Source organism: Populus euphratica, unplaced genomic scaffold (assembly GCF_000495115.2).
Source record: "Populus euphratica unplaced genomic scaffold, PopEup_1.0 scaffold7.1, whole genome shotgun sequence".
Classification (NCBI taxonomy): Eukaryota; Viridiplantae; Streptophyta; class Magnoliopsida; order Malpighiales; family Salicaceae; genus Populus; species Populus euphratica.
This window is the reverse complement of record NW_011499871.1, coordinates 263,497-282,304: the sequence shown is the minus strand read 5'-3', so window position 1 is coordinate 282,304 and position 18,808 is coordinate 263,497. Positions and strand designations below refer to the sequence as shown.

The 18,808-nt window shown below is 33.5% G+C and overlaps 2 protein-coding genes across 7 annotated transcripts; both read right to left on the bottom strand.

The window, feature by feature from the left end:
- Nucleotides 1-597: 597 nt before the first annotated feature.
- On the bottom strand, nucleotides 598-12,650 carry LOC105127215 (protein ARABIDILLO 1-like). 3 transcript variants are annotated; one of them, XM_011028420.1, is made up of 14 exons: nucleotides 12,465-12,650; nucleotides 12,246-12,336; nucleotides 10,405-11,819; nucleotides 9,991-10,149; nucleotides 9,766-9,846; nucleotides 9,523-9,654; nucleotides 9,232-9,359; nucleotides 3,769-3,856; nucleotides 3,232-3,326; nucleotides 2,756-2,819; nucleotides 2,367-2,542; nucleotides 1,935-2,156; nucleotides 1,326-1,410; nucleotides 598-1,209 (listed from the first exon to the last, which is right to left on the bottom strand). In XM_011028420.1, exons 3-14 carry the CDS (start codon nucleotides 11,761-11,763, stop codon nucleotides 1,033-1,035), a joined length of 2,766 nt encoding a protein of 921 aa, XP_011026722.1. In that variant the 5' UTR covers nucleotides 11,764-11,819; nucleotides 12,246-12,336; nucleotides 12,465-12,650; the 3' UTR covers nucleotides 598-1,032. The 3 variants fall into 3 exon arrangements, with proteins under 3 accessions (XP_011026722.1, XP_011026720.1, XP_011026721.1); XM_011028418.1 differs by lacking the exon at nucleotides 12,465-12,650 and having other exon boundaries at nucleotides 598-929; nucleotides 1,021-1,209; XM_011028419.1 differs by having other exon boundaries at nucleotides 12,246-12,650.
- Nucleotides 12,651-12,951: 301 nt separating this feature from the next.
- LOC105127214 (WD repeat-containing protein WRAP73-like) lies at nucleotides 12,952-17,191 on the bottom strand. 4 transcript variants are annotated; one of them, XR_842590.1, is made up of 8 exons: nucleotides 16,859-17,190; nucleotides 15,658-16,146; nucleotides 15,077-15,298; nucleotides 14,900-14,972; nucleotides 14,627-14,734; nucleotides 13,642-14,485; nucleotides 13,486-13,551; nucleotides 12,952-13,298 (listed from the first exon to the last, which is right to left on the bottom strand). XR_842590.1 is itself a non-coding variant. In XM_011028417.1 (6 exons), exons 1-6 carry the CDS (start codon nucleotides 16,973-16,975, stop codon nucleotides 14,118-14,120), a joined length of 1,377 nt encoding a protein of 458 aa, XP_011026719.1. In that variant the 5' UTR covers nucleotides 16,976-17,190; the 3' UTR covers nucleotides 13,321-14,117. The 4 variants fall into 4 exon arrangements, 1 of the variants encoding a protein (XP_011026719.1); XR_842591.1 differs by lacking the exon at nucleotides 12,952-13,298 and having other exon boundaries at nucleotides 13,321-13,551; nucleotides 13,642-13,841; nucleotides 14,093-14,485; nucleotides 16,859-17,191; XR_842589.1 differs by lacking the exon at nucleotides 12,952-13,298 and having other exon boundaries at nucleotides 13,321-13,551.
- Between the last annotated feature and the right edge of the window lie 1,617 nt (nucleotides 17,192-18,808).

Sequence of the window (18,808 nt, the reverse complement as noted above, 5' to 3'; positions counted from 1 at the left end):
ACAAGCAATACAATAAAAAAATATCTTTATAAAAAAAATTCAAAATGACTATTTTTCAGATTTAACAATAATAAATTTCATGAGATCTGAAATTTTTTAATGTTTTAAAAAAAAATATCTCCCCACAACATAAAGCAGGCATACAAATTAGTTTGATTCTAAACACCAAACCAAAATGCCAACTTTAGTAGTTTAATACAAAGTTTCATATTTTAGGTTTTAAGAATTTTAATCTGATTTATTAAATAAATGTTTTTATATTTATATATAGAATTATACATGCACTCATTGTTGCTTAAGAAACTATAAGTGGTTGCCTACAAGATACAGGGTGCCCCAACTCAAGATTCATTTGCAGAAACACGCATGGCATTAAAAAAAAAAAAGAAGTCAAGATTCATTTGCAGAAACACGCATGGCGTTAAAAGAAAAAAAGCAACTCGTTTCGAGAAAGTCAAGGTGCCGTATGATTAGTTGCATGCGGCAAAGACACAAAACTGACAAGAGCAAAGACCACTAATATTCGGCAACTTTTGGTCTTGTCACTCAACAAGAACCCAGTGGCGATCACGACTTACGAGTTCCATTGATTGTCACTCAACAAGAACCCAGTGGCGATCACTTACGACTTATGAGTTCCATTGATCCCTAAAACCCTGACACAACGAGTTTCAAATCGAAAATGTTTACATCTAGTTTTCGTCACATGATTTATGTAAAATCAGGCTCTACATGGTCAAATTCAAAACTGCAATAAAGAATGTATGCTCAACGCTTCCCCTGCATGCATGGTTGCTACCAACCACTTATGTCAAGCAAACGTGACCAAGTCATCCTTTGCTCCTGCATCCCCGGAAGCATCCAAGGGCATCTCACATTCAACCAATGTGCTTTTGCATTGGCCATGCCACAACTCGTGAGAATAAATGCTGCATTGGAAATTACCATCATGATGCTTTACGAAACATAAGCAGGAATTTGGAAGCTGATGGATTGAGTAGCAGAGATTCAGAAAGAAACCATTTCCAAGATCTAATTTAAAGCTTCCAAATGGTGGTGTTCAAGATTGCGAAGTATGATTTTTGCAAAAACTTTGGCCTCAACTGGGGCCGTAGTTGCTGCTGCAGCGGCGCGTAAGACTCGTGGTGCTCCTGCATTTTGCAACAGGCTTGTGTGATGCAATGTATGTCGTCCTCCTGGGATTGTAAACTGAAATGCAGAACAAAAGTGTTATCCGGATAGCGTCTGCCATTCTCATATAATTGCAGAAACGTTTCAAATTCAACTTCCACATGCAGGCACAGTGGAGAGGAAAAGAGGTTCACCTGGAGAAGAGCAAAGGCAGAACAAGCCTTGAGTATAGAAGAAGGATTCCGCAACATAGCAACAAATCTTCCAATCTCAGCTGCACTGAAAAATAGAAACACAGAATTCAGAACACGATCAGCAGTGAGGAGTCTAATTTATGTATATATTATAAACTTACTAGCATGCGTTATTATGCAATCTATTGATGATGCTCCAATGTTTTAACAAGATTCCGCAATCAGAAAATTCACTCTTTTCACCCAGGGCCAAACAACCTAAGCTCCTCAAAATAGTAACAAATACAGCCACAAAGGCACGGCAATGTAACAAATGTATTTCGTATAAAGTGTAAAATGTATTGGATTCAACTAAAGCATCCAAGAACAAGCACGAGGGAAAATTGGACTTCCACACTCCCAATTCACAAGGTTGTTTGCATATGATTATTACAATTACTAAATCCTAGGTATACCAAGTCTTCATGAAGACATTTTTCACCCACAGACAATCAAAAGCAACAACAGAATTGTGCTTATTGTTTCTATTAAATTAAACTATTTCACATTAGTTTTTCAAATGTGAACCTTCAAGATTGGTATTGGAACAGGGAAGAAAGAAGAAAAAACCTGCATCTCAGATGCCCTGCTTCTGGTATACGTACTGCTTCTGCTACTTGTCCAAGGGCTTTGGGGGAGGATGACACCATTGCAGCAGCAAAATTTTGTGGAACAGAGAAAGAAAGCACAAATGCTTCAATTTTCTTCAGGGCCACCTTTTTAATCTCGTCCAAGTTCATGGTCTTTGAGGTTCCCTCTGATGAAGGCCCCCCTGGTGCAAATTCTTCCGTTCTGTATGCAACACAGTAAACTCAAAAACTCTTGCAAATTGAGACCTGAAGCCTCTGCAATCCTAGACATGTTATAGGAATATCTAACATGCACATGCCACATGGAAGCCACCCCAGTATATCCATGATGTGTAAGGGTTAACTCACAAATAAATACGTGTTTCGGTTAGTGTGTGGTCATGATAGATTAACTAGTATTTTGAATCTCTACCTCTGATCAAACACGTATGCCAGCGCCAATGCAGCCATTAGACGTGCCATTTTTGATACCGATGAAGAACACAGATGAATGAGGGCTGGGACTCCTCCACCCTCTACTATGCGAACAGCATTGGTGGGATAAAAAGCCAGATTCCAAAGAGCACCGGCAGCAGTCTCATGGACATCCTGAAAATCCAATAAATATAGGTCATTCAAGTCATGTTCAAATTTTACCATGAATGCTATACCAAACCAGTTCAGTTAAAGAAAGATTGATTGGTCTTGGATGGTGATGGTTTCAGTTCATCCGAGTTTAGTTCAGTTAAAGAAAGATTGATTGGTCTTAGATGGATGGTGATGGTTTCAGTTCATCTGAGTTAGCCAAAGAGCAAAACTTACTGCAATATCTGAGCAAGCCAGTACAATTAGTGGAGCTACGCCACCTTCTTGCCCAATAGCAATACTGGATTATCAGGAAACCGAGGTAACACATTAGTAAAAGTAAAACAGAACGTAGAGATGCAATTTCGCTTACCAAGTTCATTAGTAGAGACTGAAACCGAGGCACCATCAACTGAATAATTTCATATCAAAGAGTAAAAAGACAGTCTTTTCATTAATGGAGTTTAAACATTTCTTTTTGGTGTCTTGAAATAGCATCTTAAGAGGCAGAGTTACGATAGTTAACATGACAGAGAAAATAACAGGGTCCGTGCATAGCAAATGTGAAGGCACCATCACATCCATTGCAATAATGTATCACAACGGAGGATCTCCATATGCCAAGCAACCAACTCAAGGCAGCAATTGTCAACTGTAATAATATCAATACATTAGGAGGAATCCAGGGAAACATCGATTCAAACTTTCACTACCTGTTGGCTTCTGATACTGACAATCCCCAAAGAGCACCCGCAGCCCTTTCTTGAAGACTTCGGGAGGAATTTGAACATGATTGTGCTAGAGAAACCTAAAACACCATAATCAAGTCAAACATCAATTACTTGCAAATGCATGCAACAACATTAATTCAAATAATAATCAAACTGGCATTGCTATATTTATTTCTTTACATGAAAGAAGTATGCAATACCATCGGAATTTCATGATAACAAAATTCTACATCAAGGACATCTCAATATTAATGCTTAAGAGGTTCTAGTAGTTATTTATTTCTCTATCTACATCCTATCCTCTCCCGTCATAAACATCTCAAACTACCTCGACAAATTAGAATATTTGAAGCTGATTACAAATAGATAATAATATTGATGATGATGATGATTGCAATGACGATGATATATATAAATAACAGCAAAAGTTTTGGATTTTGCTTTTTATGCATCAGCTGGAATGCAAGAAGAAAACAAGTCTTTTTAACAAAGGTTTGCTGTGCAGTTGCAATGCCGTACCAAGGCTGTGATGCCACCAGCTGCCGCTATTGCTTCTCTATTTTTGTCATCAAATGATAAATTCCACAGAGCACCAGCGGCTTCTTGCCTGTTTGTAAGAACATGAAATTCCACATGGTATTCAAAAGAGTAGAAGCTTGTGAAGCTAAGTACATTAATGTTACATTACAATTACAATAACAAAAGAAACTAAAAAGGGTGGTGAAATTGCCGCACAAGACACATAAACACGGTGGATTATAATAATGAATCCCCATTTTTTTCTGTTTTTGGGGTTTCTCCGTTTTTCTTTTCTTTTCAATTTTATCATTTTTGTATTTGGTTGATTTTAGATTGGAAATCATGGTTTGCTTTGATTTGGTTCGTATGAGATTCTTACAGTGTTAAGAAAAAAAAAACATTCAATTAATTCTCAACTGGGGTAAAAACAAGTCATTGATTTTAAACAATTAAAATTTAAAGGATGAATTTGAAAATTGACAATGCAAGGACCAATTTGAACAAAAAAGAGAAGAATTGGTGAGAATGACCAATTTGAACAAAAAAAGAAAGAATTGGCGATAATTGTTCGCGCAGGGGAGAGGCCACCGAACTTGGATGGCGCGTGCGATAATCTCCAAATACTTACACTCTCCCTTGGTGTTATTCAAAAAGACTTGTCGTGGTCTACCGCTATTTGCAGCATGTGTCAACAGCAAACGTCAGGTTTGACTCCAACAAACTATTTTTCTTTTCTTTATTTTCCTTTCTATTCTTTCTCCTCACCTCAATTTTCATGCCTAACACTCTCAAAAGACCAAAGTAAAACAAAGTGGGTTGCCAAACTTTCTTTGATATCAAATTTGATTTTTATTTTTATTATTATTATTTTTACTACTTGTTTTCTTTTTTTTTTTCAATTTTATTTTTTAATATTTGATTTGTTGAAAATTAAACTTTGTTATTTTTTTATTTGTCTTTTACGGGATAATTTTAGTCTCATAAAACAGATCGCAAGGTGACCTAGTTTTACTCGGGTTTTTTTTTATTGTTTTTTTAATAAAGTTTATTTTTTGATTTCATCCTCTAACATTTAGTTAGTTGAGAATTGAGTTTTGTATTTTTTTTATTTTCCTTCTATGAGATAATCTTAATCTTATGAACCGGGTATTAGGTTTGGAAAATTCGCTCAAGTTGACTTGGGATATTTTTTTGCCCTTTTCTAAAATTGATTTATATATATATATATATATATATATATATATATATAATTTTATCCTTCAACATTAGATTAATTTTGGATTAAAGTTCATTATTTTTTTTAATTTTCTTTCTATGGGGTTATCACAAATTCATATTGTGGGTTGTCTAATTTTTTAAATAGATTATTTTATTTTTTTTGCAATTTAGTCCTTAAATATTGGGTTGGTTAGTAATTGTGCTTCATAATTTATTTCAATATATTTTTAAAAGGTTATCCAGTTTTGATGATCCATGTCAAGGGTTTAGAAGACTTGTCAAGGTTGACTCAAGCTGTTTCTTATTTTTACTTTTTTAAGATTATTTTTTTTAATTTCTTCCTCCAACATTTGGTTATTTAAAAATTGAACTTTGTATTTTTTTTAGTTGTTCTTTATCGAGTTATCAAAGTCTAATAAACCAGGTTATTGATTTTGCATGCTAACCAGGATTAACCAGAGTAAAATTGACTTGGCATCATCTCAATATTTAAAATGAAAGGATGTCGTCCAGTATATTGTTATCTCAATATTTTAAAAAAATGTTGTCCAACATGCATTATATTTTGAATTCATAATTGAATTTTTTTTTATTAAAAAAGTTAGCAACACATTGATTTATTTATTTATTTATTTATTGTTTAGAAAAAAATTGATCCAACCCCTGATATAGCACAAGTCACAGATCTATGACGTGTTTAGCATTGCGACCTAAACACCATTTGCCAAAATTTTGATTTTAATTTTTGCTTAAAATTAAATTTTGTTATAGTGTTTTTGAATCGATTTGATGTATTGATATCAAAAATAAATTTTAAAAGCTTAAAAAAATTATTTTGATGTATTTTTTAGTGAAAAAGCACTTCAAAACGCAATCTCTACCGCACTCTCAAACAGGCACCTAATTCTATGCTATTTTGTGTGTGTATTTAGTATTATGATAGTTTTTTTTGTTATAGTTTAAACACTGTTTGTTTTTGCATTTCAAGCTATAATATAGTGCGTTTTAAAAAACTATTTGGCTTGAAAAAGCATTAAATTGATTTTTTTAGTGTTTTCAGATTGAAACTTTTTGGAATGTATTTTTTATTTAATTATAGGATAATAAAGATAGACATTCAAAGGAAAAATTATAGATAAAAAAAATTGTCAAAATTGTCTTTCTTGATTCATGTAATTTTATTTTATTTTAACAACAAAATTTTCTCATTAAAAACATAGTTCATTAAATAAAATGTAACAAAAAAATATATTTGCAGAAACCATAATGATTTGAACTAAAAAAACATATATTTTTCATTAAAAACCTAATTTCATTATCCATGCATTTCATGTTTATTGACTTCAAACATGCTATTTTTACAAGAATCATTGTTTTTTAAGCAAAAATTTATTTTGATCTTGAAAGCAAGCTTAAATTAAAAAATCATGAATTGATTATTTTTACTGACCGACTAGTCTATTAGCACGCATTCTGCAATGGGTAAGATCAAATAACAATTTAAAAGTAAAAAAATAGTATAGCTATTGTCAATGTGTTTTGTAGCAGCAAGAAAAGTTTTTATTGCGAGTTAAAAATTTTATAGGTCTGTTTATTAAAACAAATGGAGGATTAAAGGCGCTAATAAACATTTTAAAAAAATGTTAATAATAACTAAAGATCAAATTAAGTAGCTAAGAGAGAGATGCAGAATAAGATATTTAATTTCATGTTAAGTGGGAGCCTTTTAATTTTTGTTATTTAATTATATGGCAATTATTTTCTTTAAGAGCAATAATTAAAATTCCATTGAAATAATTTTATAATATAATTCCTTCTTTTTTTTGTTTGTTTTCTTCTAAGTAACATGACTTTTTTTCCTCTATCCTTCATTTAATAAAAATCAAAAAGCCATAAGAAATACAAAAAAAAAAATGGATGGTTTGAAATAAGGGTAAGAAAGTCATCTCATTGTCTCATCAGCGTAGTCCATTTTTCACTTGTTTCTTTTTTTTCAAGAAATTTTGTTTCTTATAGAAAATATGTTAATTTAGACACAGACATTAAGAAATATAAGGGCAGCGCATTGTCGAGGGAAACTTTTTGGCAATGTAACCAGACCCAATACAAACCTAAAGACCACCCAACTCAAGTCTTTTTCTGGCTTGATGAGGCTTAAAATTAAAGCTTGATGAAAGTTAACCTAATATAACCAAATTAATATCTAATTTAATTTAAAAAAATTCAAAACAATATCATTTTAATATTTTCATTTTACATTTAGAGATAATAATATTTTCAATCAACTTGAATTAACTCATCAAATTCTTAATCCAAATAATGAAATATAGTAGTTTTAATAACTTTTTTGAAAAAATTTAACTATATAACAATAAAAAAATTAATATAAACTAGAAAACTAACTAATAAAATTTATGAAAAGAAAACCATCATGAAGGTTTGCAAATAAAATATCAGCTAATGTTATAAATAAGAGTGCTGTAACCTTTTTTATTTTTAATAAAGAAAAAATCAAGCGGTATTTAATCTAATAATACCAATAAAAATTTGTGATCAAATAAATTAAAAAAAGTCTTGAAGAGTTGTAGAAAAAAAGTGCATGCCCATATAATAAAAAGTCTCTGATCTTATTAAAAAAATTAAAAAATTCAATGCTATCTAATAAAAAAATCTCAAAATAATTTTTAACTAATCTAATTAAATGGATTGAAATTTAAAATCTAGGATAATTTTTTGAAAAAAAAAAAACAAAGAGAGAAAGAGAATAAAGCAGGCCTAGTGTGCGGGCTTGCATGCCTAGTTTTTTTTAATGTGACAAGATAGACGACACATCATCCACTTTTAAATTTTATTTAAAAATAATAATATATCATCTGCTGGTCTAGAATCTAACGAATGGAGAGTCACTAAAAAGTCATGGCAGGGATATTTTATACACAGAAAATCATTTTTAACTTTTTTTTTCTTTTAAAAACTCCATTAGAAACTTAATAAACCAATCTTTTAACCCAAAACGCTTCTAAATTGATCAAAAAACAGAAAATCAAGCCAAAAACCTTTTTTCTTTTTCAACTGTGATCTACTTTATCTGGCAAGACAAAGGTAAAAATAACCTAAAGGGAACTTCTGTTGTTAAATTGAATTGAACTTATTAACACGTGTTTTTGTCGCCAGAATATGGACACCCAACAACTTTCTCTATTCTTTACCGTTTTCCAGCAACTCTCTCCTCTCTTTAACTCAAGGACCTAAAAGTGAATAAAATAAACTTTTGGACTAAAACATATAATTGAAAAACTAAGGGGACCAAAATAGAAATTAAGAAAACTCCCAAAGCTTTTCTTTTCAAAAATCATTGATTGAACAGTGCTAGAAAAAAAACCCTTTATTTTTCATCTGCTTTCAATTTTGGTCCTCTTATTTTTAATTTTTTGCAAACAATAAAACCAATTTTTTTTCCTGAAAAATCGAGCATCTAACTAATGGCCAGATTTTTTTTCTGACTCATTTCTCATTTTTAATGACGCTCTCTCTCCTCTAATATTCCTAGGACTGAGACATAAAATAAATGAGTTTTGGGACTGAAATGTAAAACCCTAAGAAAAACAGAGATGAGAAATGAAAAGGCCAAAACTTCAGGGACCAAAATGTAGTTTTCTGCAAACATGAACAATAGAAAAGGGTTCATTTGTGTCTATGTTAAATTTGGTCCCTGTTGTTTCAATTTTTTTAATTGATAAAATTAAATCTTATTTTGCAAAAGCGACCATCAATTTCATGCCGGGACATTTTTTGACATCACGAATGCAATATAGCAAGCAAACCAAAACAAATTTTTAAGTTTAAAACCATGTGAATATGAAGGATGAAATTAAAAAAAAAAATCAGAGACAAAACTAAGTAATTGTTCAAGGACCGAAAAAGGGTCACACTCAACCGTTATAACAGTCCACAATGCGCCCGTGTCTAGCACTGAAGTGAAAGAAACAATGTTTTTTCTTTCTCATTTAGTTTATTTTGTAATTGTAAATTGAAGCCAAACAAAATAGTTAAAACTTTAGAATGATAGTGCTCTTCAAATAACAACAATGAAAATGAATGGCAAGTTTTTCAAAAGAAGAGTGTGAAATTACTTTTTCATTAGAATTATCCAAAATAAATAAGATTTTCTTGTTATGTGCTTGAGTAAGATCGTTATTAAATATTATATTAATACCATAGGTAGCTGAAAGAAAAATAGATTACCTTACACCTTCATGCTGGGAAGACGTGAGTTGGACCAATGCTTCAAGTGCTCCTGCCTCTCGCCTAACAGCAGCATTGTCATTATTGTTATCTCCATGAGCAGCTAGATTGGCCAATGCACGAGCAGCCTGGTCAAGAAGGGAAGCAGCAGAGAATGCAGCAGTTTAGAACCCACTTTTAATCTTATAAATGAATCACATGCCATAAACATGACGCTTGCATGTTATATTCAGAAAAATGACCATTTACTTGTGAACATATGCACAGATTAAAAGCTATAACCAGGATCACCTGCTCTTGCACTCCTTCAAACTTGCAGGATCTAGCAAGCATTACAAGAGCATGGACACCGCCAGCCACTGCCACTTCCATGCTACAACTGTCATCAGCTGCCAAATTTGCCAGTGCTCCAGCTGCTCGTTCCTGAAAAACAAGGGTGGAAACACCAGCCCATAATTCTTAATTGAAATGCTACACCAGTTGCAGAATCATGTAGCAAGTGATGCTTATATTATATGTATGCAGGATACATACAAGTACCCCATCATTGCCAGCGTGCCATTTATAAATAAGGTCAATCAAAACTTTTATGCCGCCAGCCTCAGCAATGGCACCCTGTAAACAGCATTGATGAGAGTAAGTCACATAATTTCTAGGTTATGGTATCATAAACTTGCTTCAATTTCCAAACAGCATTGATTAGAGTAAGTCACATAATTTTTAGTTATGGCATCATAAAATTGCTTCAATTTCCACAACCTTATGCTCTTCTCCAACGGAAAGATTCCATAGGCCTCCAGCAGCCTCTTCAGCAACCAATCTGTTTACTGACCTAGCCAAACCGACAAGGATATTAATTCCTCCAATGTCAGCAACAGCTTTTGCAACTTTTGAATCTACAGACAAATTTGCTATAGCCTGCACAGGTCAACAGCGTTACAGGATTATTCCAAATAACTAAACTTCTCAGGAAATCAAATTCTTTGAAACAAGATGTGAGGAGTAAGAATTCAAGGAGTAAGAAAATTTAGTAGCTTAAGCATCTAACTTTTGTTTCGAGTCATATCTAAACCTAGCCTTTTCCTACTCTTATTCAATGATTTTCAATGACTGTCCAAATGTCTTTCAAATTGCAAGAAGTGAGGAATGGCACCTAAAAGAAATCACCCTTACCTTTGCTGCTTCAGACTGCATTCCTTCTCGGCAAGATCTAGCAAGGTCCAAAAGCAGCTGTATTCCACCATTCTGCATAACTACCTCAGCTCTTTGAGAATCAACAGTGGCATTTTCATCGTCAATCACTACAAAAGTAGCAATTGAATTGGCTGCTCTTTCTTGAACATCTTCTTGTGAGCTTTGCAATAAATCAAGCACCAGTGCTGCTCCTTGCTTGATCCAGAACGCATCAAGCTCCTTGGGGTTGTTCTCCGCGATACGTAAAAGAAAATGTGAGAAAACCCATTCAATCCAAGTAGCAATGACATCCATGCTTCTGTCGATGCTCTTTCCTTTCCTCCAATAAGATAAGTTGTTGCTCTCATTTTCAGTAATATCGACAAATAATGAGCCTACAGCCTTGAAAATGTCATTGAAAACTGTGAGTAATATTTTTCCCTTATGATTATATATCATGTGATTATCAACTTCAGCTTCAAAAACTGGACAGTTCAAGGCAACCAACACTTTCAAGTATTGGGATGACAAAAACAATCTCATGACAGAGCTGAAAGTTATATCTGTCCTTGACACATCTAACCCCACCAACTTGGGCAATTTACTCCAAACACATGAAGCTGAATTCCATTTCAGGTTTTTTGTTCCAGCCAGTGACAAAAACTGGACAGAAGTCAGGTTTCCTAATGCAAGTTCATCAACAGAATTGGATTCCATGAATGCAACCTCCAGCAATTGCCTACAATGCTTAGCTAAAGCATTTATGGCTTCCCCAGTAACTTCCTTCACACCTGAAATCTGAAGTCTCTTTAACTTGGGGCAGCAAAGTGCTATTACTCTGATTGCAAAGCTGGTGATTCTTTCACACACATCTGGCCCAAGTTGGAGACATTCAAGCATCTCATGTCGAGCTGCTATCATTGAAAGTGTAGCATCTGTGATATCCCGACAGAAATCACCACTAATTTCACGAAGGTCCCTCGCTTCAAGACTAATAATAGCATCTGCTGACTCTGCCCCTAGAAACCGAAGCTTCCGAAGATTTTTGGATCGAGAAGACAGCAACCGTGCTGCTGCAATATCAAACTTGTGGTACCGAAGGTCTAGAGAATCCCATAAACAAGGAGAGGAACCTAGCAGTCTAAATGTTCGACATGTTGCCGACAAACTGGCCCGGTCTCGATAATTTAAATAAGAAAATAGCTGAATAGCTGTGTCATCAGGCAATGCCATCCAATCAAGGTCACAAATGGTACTGGAGCGCAAACATCCATCATCTGGATTCTCTGAATCACTGCCTACAATCTCCTTATTTTTTTCCTTGGAGTGTGCCAACTTTCTCCTCACCCTTCGAGTCATATCTCAATCAAAAAGCTCCAATATCGTGCACACTAGGAACCCTTCTGTCAACAATCCTTCAATTGAAACAAAATAAGCAACTCATTAATCAAACAAGCTACAATTCTATTATACATATACACCAGTGCCAAACAACCTCCAAATTCATCAAGAAAACAAGCAACAAACAGAATACACCATTCTTTGGGACCGCATAACAAACAATCTTTAAATTCATAAAAGAACCTTCTAACATTCAATAAAAAAAGCTCCAATGTTTCACATGCTAAAGACCTAACAATAACCAATTCTACAATCATAGAAAAACAAACATCCAATGAAACAAACTCCAATTCAATAATCGCAACCCCAGATATAAGAAATCCATTTTTGCAATCAAGAACCAATACTTAATCACAAAAACATGAAAAAACAGCTACTGAACAAAGCCAAACATCACAAGACAGGCGAGAAATTCAACCAAGAACACGTAATGGGCATACCTAAATAGCGTCAAACAAGTTAAAACTCAATTGGACTGTCGTTAAAGAGCCTGAAAGAGGAACCTTTCAAACTGTGAATGTGAAAAGGAAACTGAAAAAAAAAAAAGCGTTTTAGAGGTAATGGCGGTTAAAGAGTGTAAAAAACAAAAACAAAGGAAAAGGAAAGAAAGGAAATTATGAAGTTGAAGCCAGTTTTTTTAGCTTCGAATTAAAAGATACCTCCCTTTCTCTTTGTGGGTGCAAAGCAATGGTGTTTGATGCGAGAAAGAGAAGGGAGAAAAAATAAAGGTTTTGTTGAGTGGAGGACGGTGTTGGGGGGCTTTCTTGCTTCTTGTTGCCATATAAATAGCTCTCTGTCATTCACAGCCTGTCTTATTTACCATTTGATTATTGATTTTTTTTCCTTGAGGTCAATGGTTTTTTTTCCTTTATTTTTTTTTCATCATCTTCAAGAACACGTAAATCCATTTTAAAGTTATTCTAAAAATCAAATTATTTTAAATCCTTTTTTTTATTTCTCGAACCAAAAGCATTTTTATTCTTTTATATTTATTTTTTTATCCAAAAACACAAACAAAACACGATAGAATTTATGCAATCAATGGACAAAAAGGTACGATAAGATGAATCACTGCCGGTGCAATGGATAGGCGTTTCTAAGTGGTTATTGCAATTATTTTGGTGCGATAGCGGCAGTGGAGTATTCTTGAAAATGAGGGCATTGATGCATGCGGCCAGTGGATTCTTTTAATTTCTATTACTGATAAAAACACTTCAGGTCAAGAAGCCGAAAGCATCGGTTCAGTAGCAGATTACTTTTGTCACATGCAGTTAAGTATCGTCTAAGATATGGCTAAACTCTTTGCATCCTGCATTTACAATTCGCAAGCCAGCTTGCCGTTTGCAGACAGGGCATTTACGAGAGAATCCATTTCTTGACGTCTCTCAATGAACTTGAAACGAAGATAGTGACACAGAGAACCCAAAATAAAAAACCACTGGGAAGTTTTAGTCAGCTTGTAATGTTTGGTGGTATCAAAACTCGAGAACTTTCTGCATACGCAAAACCAATTCGTTATAAACAAGAAGGGATGCGACCATAAAATAGATTGTTTCCATGTAGCTATACATTGTTAATTATTACAGTTTTTACTTTTGATCCTTGATATGTCCTGTACAAGGTTAGCCGAAACTTAATGATATGGCATGGAATTCATTAAACTAGTGTTTGAAATGTTACCTAATTACAAAGCTGTGATACATCATAAAAAAATGCAGTGTATGGTAGGGTTTATTGCATGCAGTCCTGCTCACAAAATACAAACATTTAACAGAGTTCAATGAAAGAAGCAGAATTAAGAAACATAGTACTATCACACGAAAACAGTATACTTACGGTACATGCTTGCTTTGTTTCTATCACAGTTTACTTGCAGCTTCGCCAAGGGATAGCTGATTCCATGAAACTCAGACAAATGTTAGTATAAATTTGACTTCCGTTATTGATTTGTCTCGACACGGGATAAATGTCGTTCGGCATAGTTTCATTCGTTTTGCCATTGTCTTGACACACACACACCCCGAGACCGGCCAAACCTGTGTCGCGAGTATCCTCTTTCGGAAATCGAGTAATGGTTCTTCAAGTTTTTCACTTCTGACGATTTAAAAACTTTCTTCTTTAACAGAACAGCTCATTTCCAACTAAAAAACTTGTCAGCTAATTTCTCTACTACAATTGGGAACCCTACAAAAACTTTTTACAGAGATAAGGAGAATCGAAATATTTGGTTAAACACTGATGCCCTGTTTTTGTAGTATAGTTTTTTTTTGTTAAGTTTGCAAGCCACCTGGATTAAAAAATGGAGACATGCCTCAGTCATCTGAACTATATTCACTAGATTCGGGAAATAAGGGCACAGACGCACAGCAGAACGACTCCTTGTCTTTGAGGAGGAGGCAACTTCCATCTGAATTCCATTTCAAATCAGTTATGTTAAACTGTGGTAGAGGATTACTCACGCAGTAAGCACCTGATGGGGTCCACATATACAAGTGAGAGCTGCCAGTACAGAGAACAAGACGTGTGCATGTTGGGTCCCATGCTGCTGCTCGTATGGGATCCTTCTGCACCAAGATGGCAGCGAGCTCTAGATGGTGTATATCCCATATCCACAGAGCAGTGGGCATGCTATCATTACGTGTATAAATGTATCGGCTGTCTTTACTCCAATGCATAAGACCTGCAATTAAGGTCATGCATTTTTAGTGCATTTTGGTTTGATACTAACGAAGAGGAAAACAAACATCAATGCACTGCAAGGAACTCTTAAAACATGTATTGTTAATTGCATCAATATGCTATACGGAAAGACGGGCTTTACCAATGCCTTGTTTAGGATTTGGTTTGTCTGCAAGAGGCTTCTGGAAAGGCAAGCTAATAGGTACTTCAGTAACATCATACATGACTCGGAAGTGTCCTCCTGAAACATCTTTTAGGAAAGGAAAAGGTATTGATTCAACTAGAAAAGTTATTCAAAAGAAGTGATATAGTTGCATGAAGACAGTTTCAAATTCATTTTACAGATCAAACATTCTGTGTCAAACAAGATCCATGCCACTGTAAGATACTCCATACTTATGCAGTCATGCTTTACCAGAATTTCCTTGGAGAAACTCTTCACTCAAGCATAACTCAGACATATTGAGGTGCAATGGCTCGTCTACCTCCTGCAAAATTAAGAAAAGACTCGAAAGTTGTAACCACTTAAATCATCAGTGCACCCAATGATATAAAAAACATCAAAATAAAAAAAACAAAGAAATCCAGTCACCTTGAAAACAGCAGCACAACAAGGACCACGGACAGTGGATAGGTGCATGAATTCAGCAAATGTTTTCCAAGTTAAGTGATTCAAAACTCGCAACATCTGATCATAACTACCCACAGCTAGATATTGGCCACAAGGCGACCACGAAACACTTTTTACACCCAGTCCACTTTCATATGCTTGATACTTGGATAGGCATCTCCCATCTGGGGAGTAAATTAGAACCTGTATCAAATTGCAACAACCATAAGCTCTCAATCTTATAGACAGGGACACAAAGATAGAAACCATCAAAAGTCAACATGCAATCTCGGGCATTGATAAACCATGAGATATAATACAAAGTGGAGCTCCTATGAAATGTCACATAAGCATAATGCAAGACATAAAATTGATATAAAATTGATAGCAATGGACATTTTCAATGCTTAGCAATGTACTATCATAAAATGCTAATTGTCACCAAGAAATTAGAAGGGTACAATATAAGCATTAACTTCTACCCCAGATTTGCTTCTCCTCGTGCCTATAAAGTCAAGTGCTCTTGATAAATGGTAAATGCAACATAAAACAAACTCCATTACCTTGAATTCAAGTGGTGCATCCCATATTACTATAGCACTATCATCTGGCGACCACTCTATATCAGCTAAGTCCAATGTATCAACAGCAAACACACCCATTATTTCCCATGTATGACATGACAGTAGATTTACATAATCCTTGCAATCACGCCTCGTACAAATCGCAGCATATTTCCCATCTTTAGTGAAAGAAACCCCTTTAGAGCAATGCTTTGGCCCCTGGACGTGAACACATGCTGTGTTCAGAAGTGACCAAACTGTTAGCCTCAACTGAAAATCTGAAGTGGCAAGTATATGCCGGCTGTCAGGACTCCATCTAGAATATGCAATACCAGCAGGACCTTCATCTATTTTGCATGTCCACTCAGGTTGAGTCAATGACCATGCTTGTATCATCGGTCTTTTATTCAGACCGCAAAGGATGTACTCAGAATCATTTGCCCATTCTATATAGTTTATCTTATCCAAGCATGAAAACAACTGCACAACCTGCAAATCATAAAAAACAATGCAACATCTCACAAAAGAATCCCATATTTAATAGCCTCAATTAATAAAATTCAGTGGTTAATACTTGAGCAGAAAAAGAAATTTTTTTCCCACAAAATTTTCTCAGTAACCAAACAAGACATAAGCATAATTTAATCAAAACCTCGCATCCTCCTGCCCTTTTACTTAACCAGTCCAGTTCAATTTTCACAAATGACACTAACAAGAAAACAGAAAATGATCAAAGCTTTTATACTTTCCATGCATTTCCCAAGGATCCAAATACAAGCATTACACTAAGTTCACGAGAAACTAAGAAACAAACTTCCACTTTCTCAGTAACCAGACAAAGAAATATCAGTCAACCAAGACTTAACGTAATACCAAATCAGATTCCCGTTCTAGCTCAACCACACACCAGGGAACTAGCAAGAAAAGTAAAAAAGATCAAACAAAACTTTCTATTCTTCGCATTTTTTTCAAATTTTTTCGGCATCCAAACACAAAATTCTCCACGAATTTCTAGAAACCAAAAAGAAAAACCGAAAAGGTAGCTCAATACACACCACTGAAATTAGGGGAAAAAAGAAAAAGATCAAACAAGACCTTGCATTCTTCCAAATTTCTCAGCATCCAAACATGGCTCGTCACAGAAAATTCACCGCGAATTTCTTAAAAACAAACGGAACAATCAAAAGGGTAGTGAAAATACCTTAAAAGAGAGCGTGTCACGAATCACGAGACGGTAATCGACAGCAACAGCGATGTAACGGGAGTTTGGAGAGAAACAACAAGGACCCGTCTGCTTATAAGCTTCAGTAAACTCCATTTTTACCTTTCGGTGTGTTTAACCTATCTAACTATCTATCAATCTAAGCTCTGAAATCTGTCAACCTTTTAGCATTTTTTTTATTTTTATTTTTTTGGTTAGCGATCGAGCAACGCTATGCAACTACAGTATCGGTGTGGATCTTTGGAGTTTAAAATTAAAGGTCATTTTGGTTTTGACTGTTGGAGACCCGCACAGATTTTGCAGTTAAGTAAAGTGCCCTTTTCTCTTTTTTTCCTTTTTATTTCCTCCCTGTCAAATGGTTCTGGGCTTTTATGCCAAAAATTTTGTAGGTCTACCAAAATTATTTTACGGCCCATGCAATAATTTAATGCAGTTTACAATATGAGAAGTTTTAATATATTTATGAATTTTAAAAATTATGCTGCTGTTTAATAATAAGTTACTGGTTTAGATTAAATAATAGATAGTATCTAGATAACATACTGTAGAGATTACTAGTTTACCTCCTGTGCTCTGCTGCAGGTTAGACTAAAAACATTTTGAATGTAAAAAAAAAAAAAAAGTTAAACTCAATATAGTATATTCAACTTGAAAAATCTCAGTTTAATTTTTTTTTATTTTTAATTAAATTATTTGAGAGTTAACTTACTATATCTTAGTTAATTTAGCATTTTTTTAAATAAAAAATTAATATAAAAAACAAAAGTCAGACCTGAGTTTAAAAGTTATTTGAGTAACTGTTAAAAAATGATTGATTTTAAATAAAAAAAACCTCTATTTTTTTAAAACGATTGACTTTAAATAAAAAAATCTTTATTTTTTTAAAATATTGAGATAATGATATATTGTATCGATTATAGTCAACCTATATTAACTCGTCAAACTTGTAATTTGAATTGTAGATTCCGACGAGTTCAATAATATTTTAATTATTTTAATTATACAATAAAAAAATTAAAACCAATTCAAAATCAGCCCTATATTAAATTGTGGAATTAAAAGAAAAAAATAAAAAACCACTTACTGAAGTTTTTTTTTTTAAATAAGGTTAGACCAAATATATTATCTAAGTAATCCAGCATGTAAGGGCCTTAAAAAAAAAATCCAAGCACATGAGCCTAGGTTGTACAACTTAAAAATAAAAGGTAGTTTCACTTTTAAAAAAAAAAAAACTAAAATAATAATATATTTAATTGATCTGATCAATTTGAGTTAACTTATCAAATAACTAGGGTTATAGACTCCAATAAATTCGATAATATTTGTTTTATTTTCATTGTATGATTAAAAAAAAAATAGATGTGTAGCATATTAAGGCTAATAAGTAATAACTCGTAGCCTGTCATACACAACTTTGAATCCTACCACCACTATGGTTATCAAAAATTTTAAAATCAAGTTTTTTGGGTTGAAAATCTATATTTATACTCATTTTCACAAGGAAAAAAAACACTTAATAAATCTTTATAAACCACCAGCTAACAGCTAATTTTAGAATACTCAAGAAAACTAAAATCAATTGAATTTAAAGAATTAAGATGAAACTTAATCTTCTTTTTTAGACTTATTTGTAATGAGAAACCATAAATATCAAACATCAAGTCTGACTATTTTTGTTGTTGATATCATAACAACCAATTATTTTTTTTTCATTTATTATTTTCTCACAACTTTCTATTTATTCTTTTTCACTAGAATCTAAAAAATAAAAAAAATTAACTTTTGAATTAAAATGCAAATTATCATAAATTTGGGATGAGCTACGGTGTTTTAATTTGAAGGTTTAGCTCATGTAATGCTGTAAAATGATACAATTAAAAAAATATTAAATTTTTTTTTTAAAAAAAAAACTCTTGTGAGGAGTTTCAA

What these genes read in the sequence shown, in the direction of transcription:
- LOC105127215 (XM_011028419.1), bottom strand. Translation starts at nt 11,763, where the DNA reads ATGACTCGAAGGGTGAGGAGAAAGTTGGCACACTCCAAGGAAAAAAAT. An exon ending in GCATACGTGTTTGATCAGAG is followed by an intron (nt 2,157 to 2,366) that starts GTAGAGATTCAA and finishes TGTTGCATACAG; the next exon opens with AACGGAAGAATTTGCACCAG. An exon ending in GCAGGGCATCTGAGATGCAG is followed by an intron (nt 1,411 to 1,934) that starts GTTTTTTCTTCT and finishes TCTATTTTTCAG; the next exon opens with TGCAGCTGAGATTGGAAGAT.
- LOC105127214 (XM_011028417.1), bottom strand. Translation starts at nt 16,975, where the DNA reads ATGGAGTTTACTGAAGCTTATAAGCAGACGGGTCCTTGTTGTTTCTCT. An exon ending in GTTGTGCTGCTGTTTTCAAG is followed by an intron (nt 14,973 to 15,076) that starts GTGACTGGATTT and finishes TTAATTTTGCAG; the next exon opens with GAGGTAGACGAGCCATTGCA. An exon ending in GTTTCTCCAAGGAAATTCTG is followed by an intron (nt 14,735 to 14,899) that starts GTAAAGCATGAC and finishes CTTTCCTAAAAG; the next exon opens with ATGTTTCAGGAGGACACTTC.